Source organism: Choloepus didactylus, chromosome 4, assembly GCF_015220235.1.
Source record: "Choloepus didactylus isolate mChoDid1 chromosome 4, mChoDid1.pri, whole genome shotgun sequence".
Taxonomy (NCBI): domain Eukaryota; kingdom Metazoa; phylum Chordata; class Mammalia; order Pilosa; family Megalonychidae; genus Choloepus; species Choloepus didactylus.
This window is the reverse complement of record NC_051310.1, coordinates 36,694,521-36,707,031: the sequence shown is the minus strand read 5'-3', so window position 1 is coordinate 36,707,031 and position 12,511 is coordinate 36,694,521. Positions and strand designations below refer to the sequence as shown.

The following is a 12,511-nucleotide window of genomic DNA, read 5'->3' as shown; positions in this document are numbered from 1 at the left end:
GATGAATGTACAACTATGTAATGGTACTGTGAACAATCGAAAGTACGATTTGTTTTGTATGACTGCGTGGTATATGAATATATCTCAATAAAATGAAGATTAAAAAAAAAAAAAAAAAAAAAAAGACATAATGCTGAGCAAAATAAGCCAGGCACAAAAAGAGAGATATTGTATGTTACCACTAATGTGAATTCTGTGAAAAATGTACAATGTTTTATACTGTAGAATGTAGGGGACCTAGAGATACCAATTAGTGGAGGGGGAATGATAATCTAATAAGAACAGATAAACTATGGAGGGTAATCTCAATGTTATGGGAATGCTCAGGAATGATTATGGTTTGTAAACTTTCTTGGATATAGTAAGATCATGTTGGAAGCAATAGAGTTATTTTAGGTTTTTTTTTTTCTCTTATTCCTTTGTTTTCTTAGGGGTTGTTAATTTTCTTGGGGTATGGTAGGAACATGTTGGAAGCAATGTAGTTATTTTAGATTATTTGTTTTTCTTACTCCTCTGTTTGGACATGGTTTATTAATTTTCTTGGGGTATGGTAGGAACATATTAGAAGCAAAGTAGTTATTTTAGGTTATTTGTTTTCCTTAATCCATTGCTTTGTTTGAAATGTTGTGGGGTTTTTTTGGTTGTTGTTTGCCTGTTTGTTTTTAATTTTTTGAGAAACAAAGTTAAAAAATTGAAAAAAAATCAGTAGAAAAATGGGAGTAAAAACTAAATGACAAATAGGGTGGGATGGGGGGATGGTTTGGGTATTCTCTTTTCACTTTTATTTTTTATTCTTATTCTGATCCTTTCTGATGTAAGGAAAATGTTCAGAAATAGATTGTGGTGATGAACGCATAACTATATGATCATACTGTGAACACTGATTGTATACCATGGATGACTGTATGGTTTGTGAATATATTTCAATAAAACTGAATTTAAAAAAAAATAAATAAAATTAAAAAAAAAAAAAAAGAATTCTATGAGTCGACTCACAGAACCTGTGGATTCAATCAGAAGTATCTTCAGCTATTGATTAAATTTCCTTCCTTGTAAACTGAGCTTTGGGAAATTGCATTATATTTATTGATTGGTGGTTTGGTGGACTTCTTGGTCATATTTTTTTTTTTTAATCATCATTTTATTGAGATATATTCACATACCACGCAGTCATACAAAACAAATTGTACTTTCGATTGTTTACAGTACCATTACATAGTTGTACATTCATCACCTAAATCAATCCCTGACACCTTCATTAGCACACACACAAAAATAACAAGAATAATAATTAGAGTGAAAAAGAGCAATTGAAGTAAAAAAGAACACTAGGTACCTTTGTCTGTTTGTTTGCTTCCCCTACTTTTCTACACATCGATCCATAAACTAGACAAAGTGGAGTTTGGTCCTTATGGCATTCCCAATCCCACTGTCACCCCTCATAAGCTACATTTTTACACAACTGTCTTCGAGATTCATGGGTTCTGGGTTGTAGTTTAATAGTTTCAGGTATCCACCACCAGCTACCCCAATTCTTTAGAACCTAAAAAAGGTTGTCTAAAGTGTGCGTAAGAGTGCCCACCAGAGTGATCTCTCGGCTCGTTTTGGAATCTCTCTGCCACTGAAGCTTATTTCATTTCCTTTCACATCCCCCTTTTGGTCAAGAAGATGTTCTCCATCCCACGATGCCGGGTCTACATTCCTCCCCGGGAGTCATATTCCACGTTGCCAGGGAGATTCACTTCCCTGGGTGTCTGATCCCACGTAGGGGGGAGGGCAGTGATTTCACCTTTCAAGTTGGCTTAGCCAGAGAGAGAGGGCCACATCTGAGCAACAAAGAGGCATTCAGGAGGAGACTCTTAGGCACAAATACAGGGAGGCCTAGCCTCTCCTTTGCAGCAACCGTCTTCCCAAGGGTAAAACTTATGGTAGAGGGCTCAACCCATCAAACCACCAGTCCCCTATGTCTGTGGTCATGTTAGCAACCATGGAGGTGGGGTAGGCGAATACCCCTGCATTCTCCACAGGCTCCTCAAGGGGGCACTACATCGTTTTTTTGTTTTTTTTTTTTTCCTTGTTTGTCTTTTTTCTTTTTTTTTTTTTTTAACTTTCCCTTCTTTTTTCAAATCAACTGTATGAAAAAAAAAGTTAAAAAGAAAACAAACATATAATAAAAGAACATTTCAAAGAGACCATAGCAAGGGAGTAAGAAAAAGACAACTAACCTAAGATAACTGCTTAACTTCCAACATGTTCCTACTTTACCCCAAGAAAGTTACATACTATAGCAACATTTCAGTGAACTTGTTCCTACTACATCCATCAGAAATTAACAGACCATAGTCATTTCTGGGCATCCCCAGAACGTTAAATAGCTTATCTGTTCTTCTTGGATTATTGTTCCCCCTTCCTTAATGGTCATATTTTTTTAAAATTCAGTTTCATTGAGATATATTCACGTATCATATGGTCATCCATGGTGTACAATCAACTGTTCACAGTACCATCATATAGTTGTGCATTCATCATCCCAATCTGTTTTTTGAACATTTTCCTTATACCAGAAAGAATTAGAATAAGAATAAAAAATAAAAATAAAAAAGAACACCCCAATCATCCCCTTTCACCCTATTTTTCATTTAGTTTTTGTCCCCATTTTTTCTACTCATCCATGCTTACGCTGGATAAAGGCAGTGTGACCCACAAGGCTTTCACAATCACACTGTCACCTCTTGTAAACTACATTGCTATAAATTGTCTTCAAGAGTCAAGGCTACTGGGTTGCAGTTTGATAGTTTCAGGTATTTACTTCTAGCTATTCCAATGCATTAAAACCTAAAAGGGTTATCTATATAGCACATAAGAATGCCCACCAGACTGACCTCTCGAGTCCATTTGGAATCTCTCAGCCACTGAAGCTTTATTTCCTTTCATTTCACATCCCCTTTTTGGTCAAGAAGATGTTCTCAATCCCACGATGTCAGGTCCAGATTCATCCTCGGGAGTCATACCCTGTGTTGCCAAGGAGATTTACACCCCTGGGAGTCAGGTCCCACGTAGGAGGGAAGGCAGTGAGTTCATCTGCCGAGTTGGGTTAGCTAGAGAGAGAGCACCACACCTGAGCAACAGACATACTCGGGGAGACTCTTAGGCACAATTATAGGCAGGTTTAGCCTCTCCTCTGCAGTAATGAACTTTATAAGGGCAAGTCCAGAGATAGAGGGCTCAGCACACCAAACTGCCAGTTCCCAGTGCTTATGAGAACATCAGCAACAATCCAGGTAAGGAAGCCCAACACCTCTGCATTCCCCCTGAGCTCCTCAGGGGAGCCCTGCATATATATTTTTATTCTCTGTCCAAATTACTTTGGATGCATCGCTATTTTACACTAACCTATACAAACATACCAGGTCTCACTTCCTATTCAAAGTTCCATGTAATTATGGTATTTGAACAAACTATACGAGTTAAATTATTTAGGAAATATAGATCCTGCACCACCAAGCATCTCTTCAATTGGTCTCACATGGAAGTTGACTTTTTAAAACACAGTCAGTATCTTCCTTTACCTTTTGGCCCTATTTGTCCTAGTCCTAACCGATCTGATTCATTCATATCTCTAGTTGAAGTCTGGACTCTTTTCCAACTTTTTTAACAGTTGCTGTATGCGCTAATACTGACATTCATATCTGCCAAGTTCTAGCTCTGAATTTCAGGTGTCACACAGATACCCCAAGTTCCAGGGATCGACCAGGTTATACACAAAAGGATCAACATCTTGGAATCTGGAGATAGCCATTACAATTCAGGAATAGATGTGACTGCTGTAAGAGCTTAACAATCTAGAGACCATTACAATAAGTGTTGTCCTGATAAGCTGTGCTCTAAGGTTCAGTTCTGAGTTTACACATTGTAGTTAGTCCATACCAGTGAGGCATTATAGTGTTTGCCTTGGTTTCTGGTGTACTTCACTCAAAATGCTATCTACAGGATCCATTCACCTCGCTGGTGTCTCACAGCTTCACTCCTTCTCGCAGTTCCTCAATATTCCATTGTATACACACACAACAGTTTACCATTCTGTTCCTCATTCGATGTACTCTTAGGCCACCCCCACCCATTGCAAATCATGTATACTCTCTCCATAAACATGAATGTGCAAATGTCCATTCATGTCCTTGCTCTCAGATCCTCCAAGTATATGCCCTCTAATGGGGTTGCAGGACCTTATGGCACCCACATACTTAGTTCTTGTGGAACCACCACACTGTCCTCCAGAAAGGCTACATCTTGGTCATCTTTTAAAAAATAAACCTCTAGGTAAGGCCTATGAGCTGTATTTCCCCTCCACAGGGATTCATAAGTCCCGCTGAGAAAAAGGCAAAGCTGGGAACTTATGAGCACCCAGCTCTACCATGTTCCAGGCTGATAGGGCAAATGGTAAAATAGAAGGAGCCTGTCTTTGGGAACTTTTCTTTCCCCCTTTCATTTCCTCCACCCCTAATTAATCTCCTCCTTCCACACAGTTCACTTCCATCTCCCCTGCTTCCCAAATCCTGCCAGATTATTAGCCACTAACACTAATTTTACAAGGGGACTATTCAAGTCCTGTATTTCTAATAGTAAAATTTCAGACCTACAGCAACCCAGCCCTTCAGGAGTCCCCTTGTGAAAAGAACTAATTTGTCTTCACAGAAGGGAAGATTTCTTGACATAAAGCTCTGTCCAGTTGGCCTTGAATCATGCAATTCAGGTGGTCACCATTTCTGGCTTCCAGGCAAGACTGGCCTTGCTGATTGGCGTGAGCATAAAAAACAACATTTTGGGGGTAGTTTTTGACTAGTCTTTTTTTCTAATGCATTAATCTTATATATATATATACACACACACACACACATACATACACACACACATATATATCTCCTGCTTTTTTTCAATTTCATTAAAATTTCTTCATCATATATTCTTTTGCTATATCATTTTAAATGGCTAAATCTTCCATTATATGACTTCATAATTTATTTAAATGTTATTGCTAGTTTGTTTCTAACTTGTATTAAAGGAACTATATGATAAGCATCATTTAGCAAAATATTTACCCACATCCATGAATAGTTACCTAGAAGAAATTTCTAGAAATAGAATTGTGAATCAAAGAGAATGCATCTTTTATTGTTAAACAGATTGCTCCCTGAAAAGATCATAACAATATACGAGTCACCAGCAGTGTATGAATGTTTTCCAGATCTTCTTCAACACAGGATATCATCATGTGAGACATGGGTAAAGCATAATAGTTAGAACACAGATTGTGGGATTGGATTGCAAAGTTATGAATCCTAGCTGTGTGATTTTCAGCTGATTAGTTAACCCCTCTGGGCCTTAATTTTCTCAGGATTCTTCTGAGGATTAAAAGTTAGCTATTTTTATTTACCTTTTTTAGTTCCTGAGATGCTTGTGCACAAATAAATATAAAGTATCCCACAGAGGCAGAACAAAGGTAACTACAGGGAACTGCATGACTAATGAAAGGTGGGACATGAGAGTGCTTGGAAGTAGGTAAAAAGGTTTGGCTGGACTTCCTAGACTTTACACCCAAAGCACAAGCAACAAAAGAAAAAATAGATAAATGGGAACTCCTCAAGCTTAGAAGTTTCTGTACCTCAAAGGAATTTCTCAAAAAGGTAAAGAGGCAGCCAACTCAATGGGGAAAAATTTTTGGAAACCATGTATCTGACAAAATTGATATCTTGCATATATAAAGAAATCCTATAACTCAATGACGATAGTTCAGACAGCCCAATTATAAAATGGGCAAAAGATACGAAAAGACAGTTCTCTGAAGAGGAAATACAAATGGCCAAGAAACACATGAAAAAATGTTCAGCTTCACTAGCTATTAGAGAGATGCAAATTAAGACCACAATGAGATACCATCTCACACCCATTAGAATGGCTGCCATTAAACAAACAGGAAACTACAAATGCTGGAGGGGATGTGGAGAAATTGGAACTCTTATTCATTGTTGGTGGGACTGCATAATGGTTCAGCCACTCTGGAAATCAGTCTGGCGGTTCCTTAGAAAACTAGATATAGAGTTACCATTTGACCCAGCGATTGCACTTCTCGGTATATACCCGGAAGATCGGAAAGCAGTGACACGAACAGATATCTGCACGCCAATGTTCATAGCAGCATTATTCACAATTGCCAAAAGATGGAAACAAACCAAATGTCCTTCAACAGATGAGTGGATAAATAAAATGTGGTATATACACACGATGGAACACTACACGGCAGTAAGAAGGAACGATCTCGTGAAACATATAACAACATGGATGAACCTTGAAGACATAATGCTGAGCGAAATAAGCCAGGCACAAAAAGAGAAATATTATATGCTACCACTAATGTGAACTTTGAAAAATGTAAAAAAATGGTTTATAATGTAGAATATAGGGGAACTAGCGATAGAGAGTAATTAAGGAAGGGGGAACAATAATCCAATAAGAACAGATAAGCTATCGTGGGTAAATTTAACATTCTGGGAATGCCCAGGAATGACTATGGTCTGTTAATTTCTGATGGGTATAGTAGGAACAAGTTCACAGAAATGTTGCTATATTAGGTTACTTTCTTGGGGTAGAGTGGGGTATGTTGGAAGTAAAGTAGTTATTTTAGGTTAGTTGTCCTTTTCTTACTCCCTTGTTATGGTCTCTTTGAAAGGTTCTTTTATTGTATGTTTTTAAATTTTTTTTTTATTTTTTTTATTTTTCATACAGTTGATTAAAAAAAAGTTAAAAAAAAAAAAAGGTTTGGCTGGGAAAGCTCTTGAGGGTGGCCTTATTGGGAGCAGAAGCAAACCCAGGTTTGGTGGGCCCAAATCTTATGTAATTTGGAGGTTTCTCTAATTTTATGAGAAACATAAGACTATGAATGTAAAATCAGGTACAACAACTTGGAAGAGGCTTGAAACTTAAGTTTCATGAAATATCTACCACTGGCTGGAAGAACTATGAAAAAGTGGGAAAAGGTGACAAGTCCAGGATGAAAGGGAGATGTTTGCCTAAATGGAACTAAATGAGAGCCTAGTATAAGAAAATATAATAATTCTATTACCTCATTTGGCTATTTTTTACCTGTAAGGAATGGAGCACAGAGGTCAGACACACTGCTAGTAAGGCAGCCATAACTCTTAGGACTGGTGTGGAGGCTGAGCATATACACAAATAACAGATAAAGCACCAGGGGGCATATTTTAAAAGAAAGGGCCTATGATTAATAGCTGGTGTGAATTACTCAACATAAGTTATAAAAGCCAACTGCGGTCCTGCATTCCTCTTAGTCATCAGGAGTCTGCCGTCAGGAGAACTAGGTGCCTGGTTCCTTCTCATTCTTCACCAGCCCAACAGCTTCTTCTGAGACGCAGAACTAGGAGGTTCTTACCAGAGTGAAGGTTTTCGGTACCGAAGGCTTTTGGCAAGTTCACGCATGTATGTTTTCGCTCTCGCCTTTAACGGTTGGTGCCTGATTGTCAGGACTCTAGCCTATCCAGCTCAGCTTAACAGGCTGCTCTGCCCGCGCCCCCGTCCCCCAACCCCGATCTTGGGTAACTGGACGCTTAGCCTGCAGATGAGAAGTCCTCCACCAAAGGGTCTTTAACTAGTTTCTTTCTCCACAGCATCCAAGGTCTGAATTCAAGGCGCAAAATGATGGCCCCAAGTCCCGCTGTCCTGCGATCGCCCAAGCTTTGCCGATGCGGCCCAAAGAGTTGGGCGCAGTTGCCCGGATTCCCACAGCTGAGACCAGTTGCCCTGGTCTCGAGGGCCCCTGCCCAGAGGGCGGCGACGGTGACCCTGGAGCCCGTAGGCCGCTGCAGCTGGGACGAGCCAGTGCACATCACCGTGCGCGGACTGGTTCCTCGGCAGCCGGTCACGCTGCGCGCCTCCCTGCGCGACGAGAAAGGCGAGCTCTTCCGGGCGCGCGCGCACTACCGCGCGGACGGCACCGGTGAGCTAGACTTGGCGCGCGCGCCCGCGCTGGACGGCAGCTTTACGGGACTTGAACCCATGGGGCTCTTCTGGGCCCTGGAACCTGAAAAGCCCTTCCTTCGGCTGGTGAAGCGGAACGTGCAGACGCCCTTCGTCGTGGAGTTAGAGGTGCTGGACGGCCACGACCCCGAGCCCGAGCGGTTGCTGGCGCGAGCGGTGCACGAGCGTTACTTCCTGCGACCCGGGATGTTGAGGGAGCCGGTGCGCGAGGGCAGGGTGCGCGCCACGCTCTTCTTGCCGCCAGGTGAGCGACCTCCCTAATTGTTCCTGCCTTCGGGCCTCTTGTCCCACCCCACCCCTACCCCCCTCCCCACCCTCCACCCCCACCGCTTGTTGAGAGAAAGGGCCAACATTCCAGACATCTGTGGGGTTGTAAAACAGCTTTGAAATGTCAGGGAGACAGGAATAGAATGTTAGGCTTGTTGAGTAGGTGGCTCTAATGCTCTAAAGCTTTGAGGAGTCCTTAAAATCCAATGATCAGTTAAAAGACTCATAAGGAAATGGAAAAGGCGGTTGTAATTTTTTGGTTTTGTTTTGTTTTACCATTTAAAGCTAGTTTCAATTTTTTAATGTTTGAAAAATTTACTAACTCAACTTTGCAGCTTTTCTTCTAACTCCCAGACTAGTAAGATTTATGTAAATTAGCAGGAGGGAGTAAAGCCTCTGACTATCAGCTGGAAATCTTCTCTGAGATTATTCGATATTTTTACCATTATGTAAAAAACAGCTGACCAATGAAAAATGAAAAGATACTTATCTTTATTAGTAATCAGGAAAATGCAAATTAAAATCACAATAAGATACCATTTCACACCCTCAAAAGTGGCAGAAATTTAGAAGTCTAACAATACTAATTGTTGACAAATATGTAAAGGAAAAGGAACTAAATATACTGGTAGAAGGAGTGGAATTACTGATCCACTCTGGGAAACAATTTGTTTTTACTTAGAAAGCTGAATATCATTCCACTTGTGCACCAGAAGGAATAATCATGAACGTCCATGGTAGCATTGTTTATAATAGTAAAAACAACTAGAAACAATCCGAATGTCCATCAACAATAGAACTGATGAATAAACTGAGGACTATAAACAGCAGCAAAAGTGACTGCACTATAGCTACATGAGTCAACATGGATGAATCTCAAAACAGCGGTGAGTGAAACAAGTCTCAGAAGAACACAGTATCATTCCATTTAGATAAAGTTAAAAAAGAAATAGGCAAAATAAACAAAACAGTGTTTAAACTATACATTTAGCAGTAATGGCATAAAGAAAATCAAGAAAATGATAAGCACATAATCCAGCATAATGGAGAGAGAGGGAAGGAAATTCACTGGGGTACAGACACTTGGAGTTCTTCAGTGGTGTTAGTAATGAACTATTTCTTAAATGGAGAATTGGGTATATGGTGTTTGCTTTATTATTATTCTTTAAACCTTACATGTTAAATACAAATTTTTATGTAAATGGTAAAAATATCCAATAAATGACATTGTACAGAATAAATATGTGGCCTTTTGAGTTCTGGCTTCCTTCACTTAGCATAATGCATTGGAGATTCATTTATGTTGCTGCATGTATCAGTAGTTCCTTCTTTTTATTTCTCAGTAGTACTACATTATATAGATGTACCTTAATTTGTTCATTCATCAGTTGAAGGACTTTTAGGTTGTTTCCAGTCTTTGGAGATTATGAATAAAGTCACAAACATGTTATACATGTTTTTGTGTGAAGGCAAGTTTTCATGTCTCTTGGATAAAAATACCTAGGATTAAGATTGTTGGGTCATATGGAGGGTATATGTTTAACTTTCTAAGAGATTGCTAAACTGTTTTCCAAACAAAGCAAGTGTACCATTTTGCATTCCTACTAGCAATGTTTGAGGGTTCCATTTGCTTCACGTCCACACTAGCATTTAGCAATCAGATTTTTGGGTGCAAGGAAGCAATGGTTTTTTGTTTTAGTTTGTAAGTTATTTTAAATCACAAAAATAATTCATGCTTTTTGTAAAAATCTGTGGAGTTTTGAGACTCTGAGTATAGAGGGGAATATGAATTAAGCCTATGCCACTCTCTGGATGCTTGAAAACCAGAGGCATTTCAGCATTTCTCATTATCAATGGAAAACTTTGACATAACCAACTAAGTCACAAATGGCTTTTAATACCACTGCAAAAAATTTCAGGAATAGTAGAATTTTGTGTTTTGTGTCTTCCTAAGGAACTGGGACCTTTCCTGGTATTGTGGACATTTCCGGAATGGGAGGTGGCCTTTTGGAGTATCGAGCTAGTCTGCTGGCTGGAAAGGGTTTTGCTGTGATGGCTCTGGCTTATTATGACTATGAAGACCTCCCCAAGCACATGGAGACCCTTCACATGGAGTATTTTGAAGAAGCCGTGAACTACCTGCTCAATCACCCTAAGGTTGGATGTTCTCTAAGTTTTTTGGGCTACCTATCAGGTCTCTTCCTCATAAAATGATCTTGGTTCTCATAGAATTTAGCTGATTCATGATCGTTCGTGACAGCTATTCCCTACCCCCAACACATACTACCTTTTATACAGACTTTTTATAGACAGTTTCTATGCAATTATAAATTACTATATTTCTTGCAAGTTGTTTCTAGTTGGCATTATGGAATTTACAATTCTAGTATTTTGTAACATTTCATAATGTGGCTAACCACATTTGAGAATCCTGGGTTTCACACAGGAAGTAAGAGGAAAAGGGAAGGGAAGCACTGTCTCCAGAAGGCCCAGTTAAAATGTTTGTGTTTAGAGACCTTTCCCCCATTGGATCTTGAGCATGTGAGAGCAAAGAATGATGTTATAAAGGAAGAACTTGGTGGCCAAAGACCCAGGGTTCTAGGAAATGTTTTGAGGGTTCTGGGCTCAGGGTATCAGAGGATCAGGAGATAAACCTTGCTCTTTTTACAGTACAGTCAGAGCTCATTGTGGATAAAAGCACTGGAGCTTTTAGAAAGGGTGATGGGGTATAGTGGAGTCAGCATAAAGTGTATATAGAGAGAAGTTAAATTTTGAGTTTGGATTTTGGCAGTTACTAGATCCATGATCTTGGGATCTCTGTTTCCTCCTTTGAACAACTGGAATGATATCATCTGAGGAGTATTGGTGAAATCAGTCAAGAGTGCTTTTGTAGAAGCCTGTAGGAAAAAAACTGCTGAGAGGTCAAGCAAATGTCATTTGTTTGTAACAAGAAGTCATTAGTAACTGTGACAAGAGCAGTCCTCAGGTAACAATGCAAACCTAAACTACCCTGGAGGGGATTACATAGAGAATGGAAGACAAGGAAGAGACCAACTACAGACAACTTTTCCTACAAATTTTGCTGTTGAAAGAGACCTAGTATATTAACTAGAGTGGATATGGGGTCGAGAAATTGTTATTAAAATGTTAGAGATACTATAGCATGTAAGTAGAGAAGAAAGTTATGAAAGGAGAGAGAGGAAGTAATTGCAGGATCAATGTTCTTGAGAATGACAAAGTAAATGGGATCCTGAGCACAAGTGGAGGGATGGGTTTTGATAACAGAGATACTTCGTCCTTAGAAACAGGAGGGAAGACAGAGAGCTTGAGTTCCTGTTGTACTAGGTAGATTTAGCAGTGGGAAAATGATAGCTTCTATTTTCAATAAAGTACGAGGACCTGAAAGTGAGGGGGTTAAAGGAGCTTCAGGAGACAGCAGAAGGTATGAGATGGTCTTTTGGAGAAGTAGAAAGCAAACACACCTTGAAGTGTGGTAGGATTGCTGGACACTGTGGATGCTCAATTGAAATTTATGGTGATGAAATGAAAGTAAAATCTGTCAGCCAAATTTTTTTTTTGCCCAGCAAGGTTCATTTGCACAATTGCAAGCCTAGTGGAAAGCGAATAGGTGGATTTAACCAGTGTTAGCACTTTTTCAGGCAACTGTACCAAAGAAGAGAAGTATGAAAGTTGTTAAGAGTGTTTGCAAGGGAGTGACTATAATGATGAAACATTACATCTCAGCTGGATGAAGAGGGAAGTGAGAACATGATGGAGGTATGATAGTGAAAAAGGGGTAATCTAGCTCTCAAAGAGGTGGATAAATTGTTAGAATGGGTAATAGACTGGCTAAACTGGAAATACTTAACATGGTGATCAGAGAGTAGAATACCTGAAGCTGGGGTTTTACAGGTGGTGTAGTATTGATGATCATTAGGTTTAGGGTATGAAGATAGTAGTTGGTGGCTGAAGCAGGTAGACAAAAAGTTTATTGAAGATATGGAGGTCAAGGAACTGAGAGGCCAAGATACTTGATAGATCATCCACCTGGATGTTGACATCAGAAATTCTGAAAAAGAAAGATAGGGAGGAAGGATAAGTAAATCTCCCAAGGATTTCACAACTTGGTAAATTGTAGAGCCCAGATTTAGGCTCTAGTCCACCTGACATCCAAGGCTGGGCACACACTCCT

General features: G+C 39.6%; 1 protein-coding gene across 1 annotated transcript in view; it reads left to right on the top strand.

Annotated features, from left to right (window-relative positions):
* LOC119531272 (acyl-coenzyme A thioesterase 1-like) overlaps positions 1-12,511 on the top strand; it is a 35,109-nt gene that overhangs the window by 21,274 nt on the left and 1,324 nt on the right. The window contains exons 2-3 of the mRNA XM_037832354.1: positions 7,683-8,296; positions 10,274-10,476. Coding sequence (XP_037688282.1) covers positions 7,711-8,296; positions 10,274-10,476 — 789 coding nt within the window. The 5' untranslated portion in view covers positions 7,683-7,710. The remainder of the gene's footprint in view (positions 1-7,682; positions 8,297-10,273; positions 10,477-12,511) is intronic.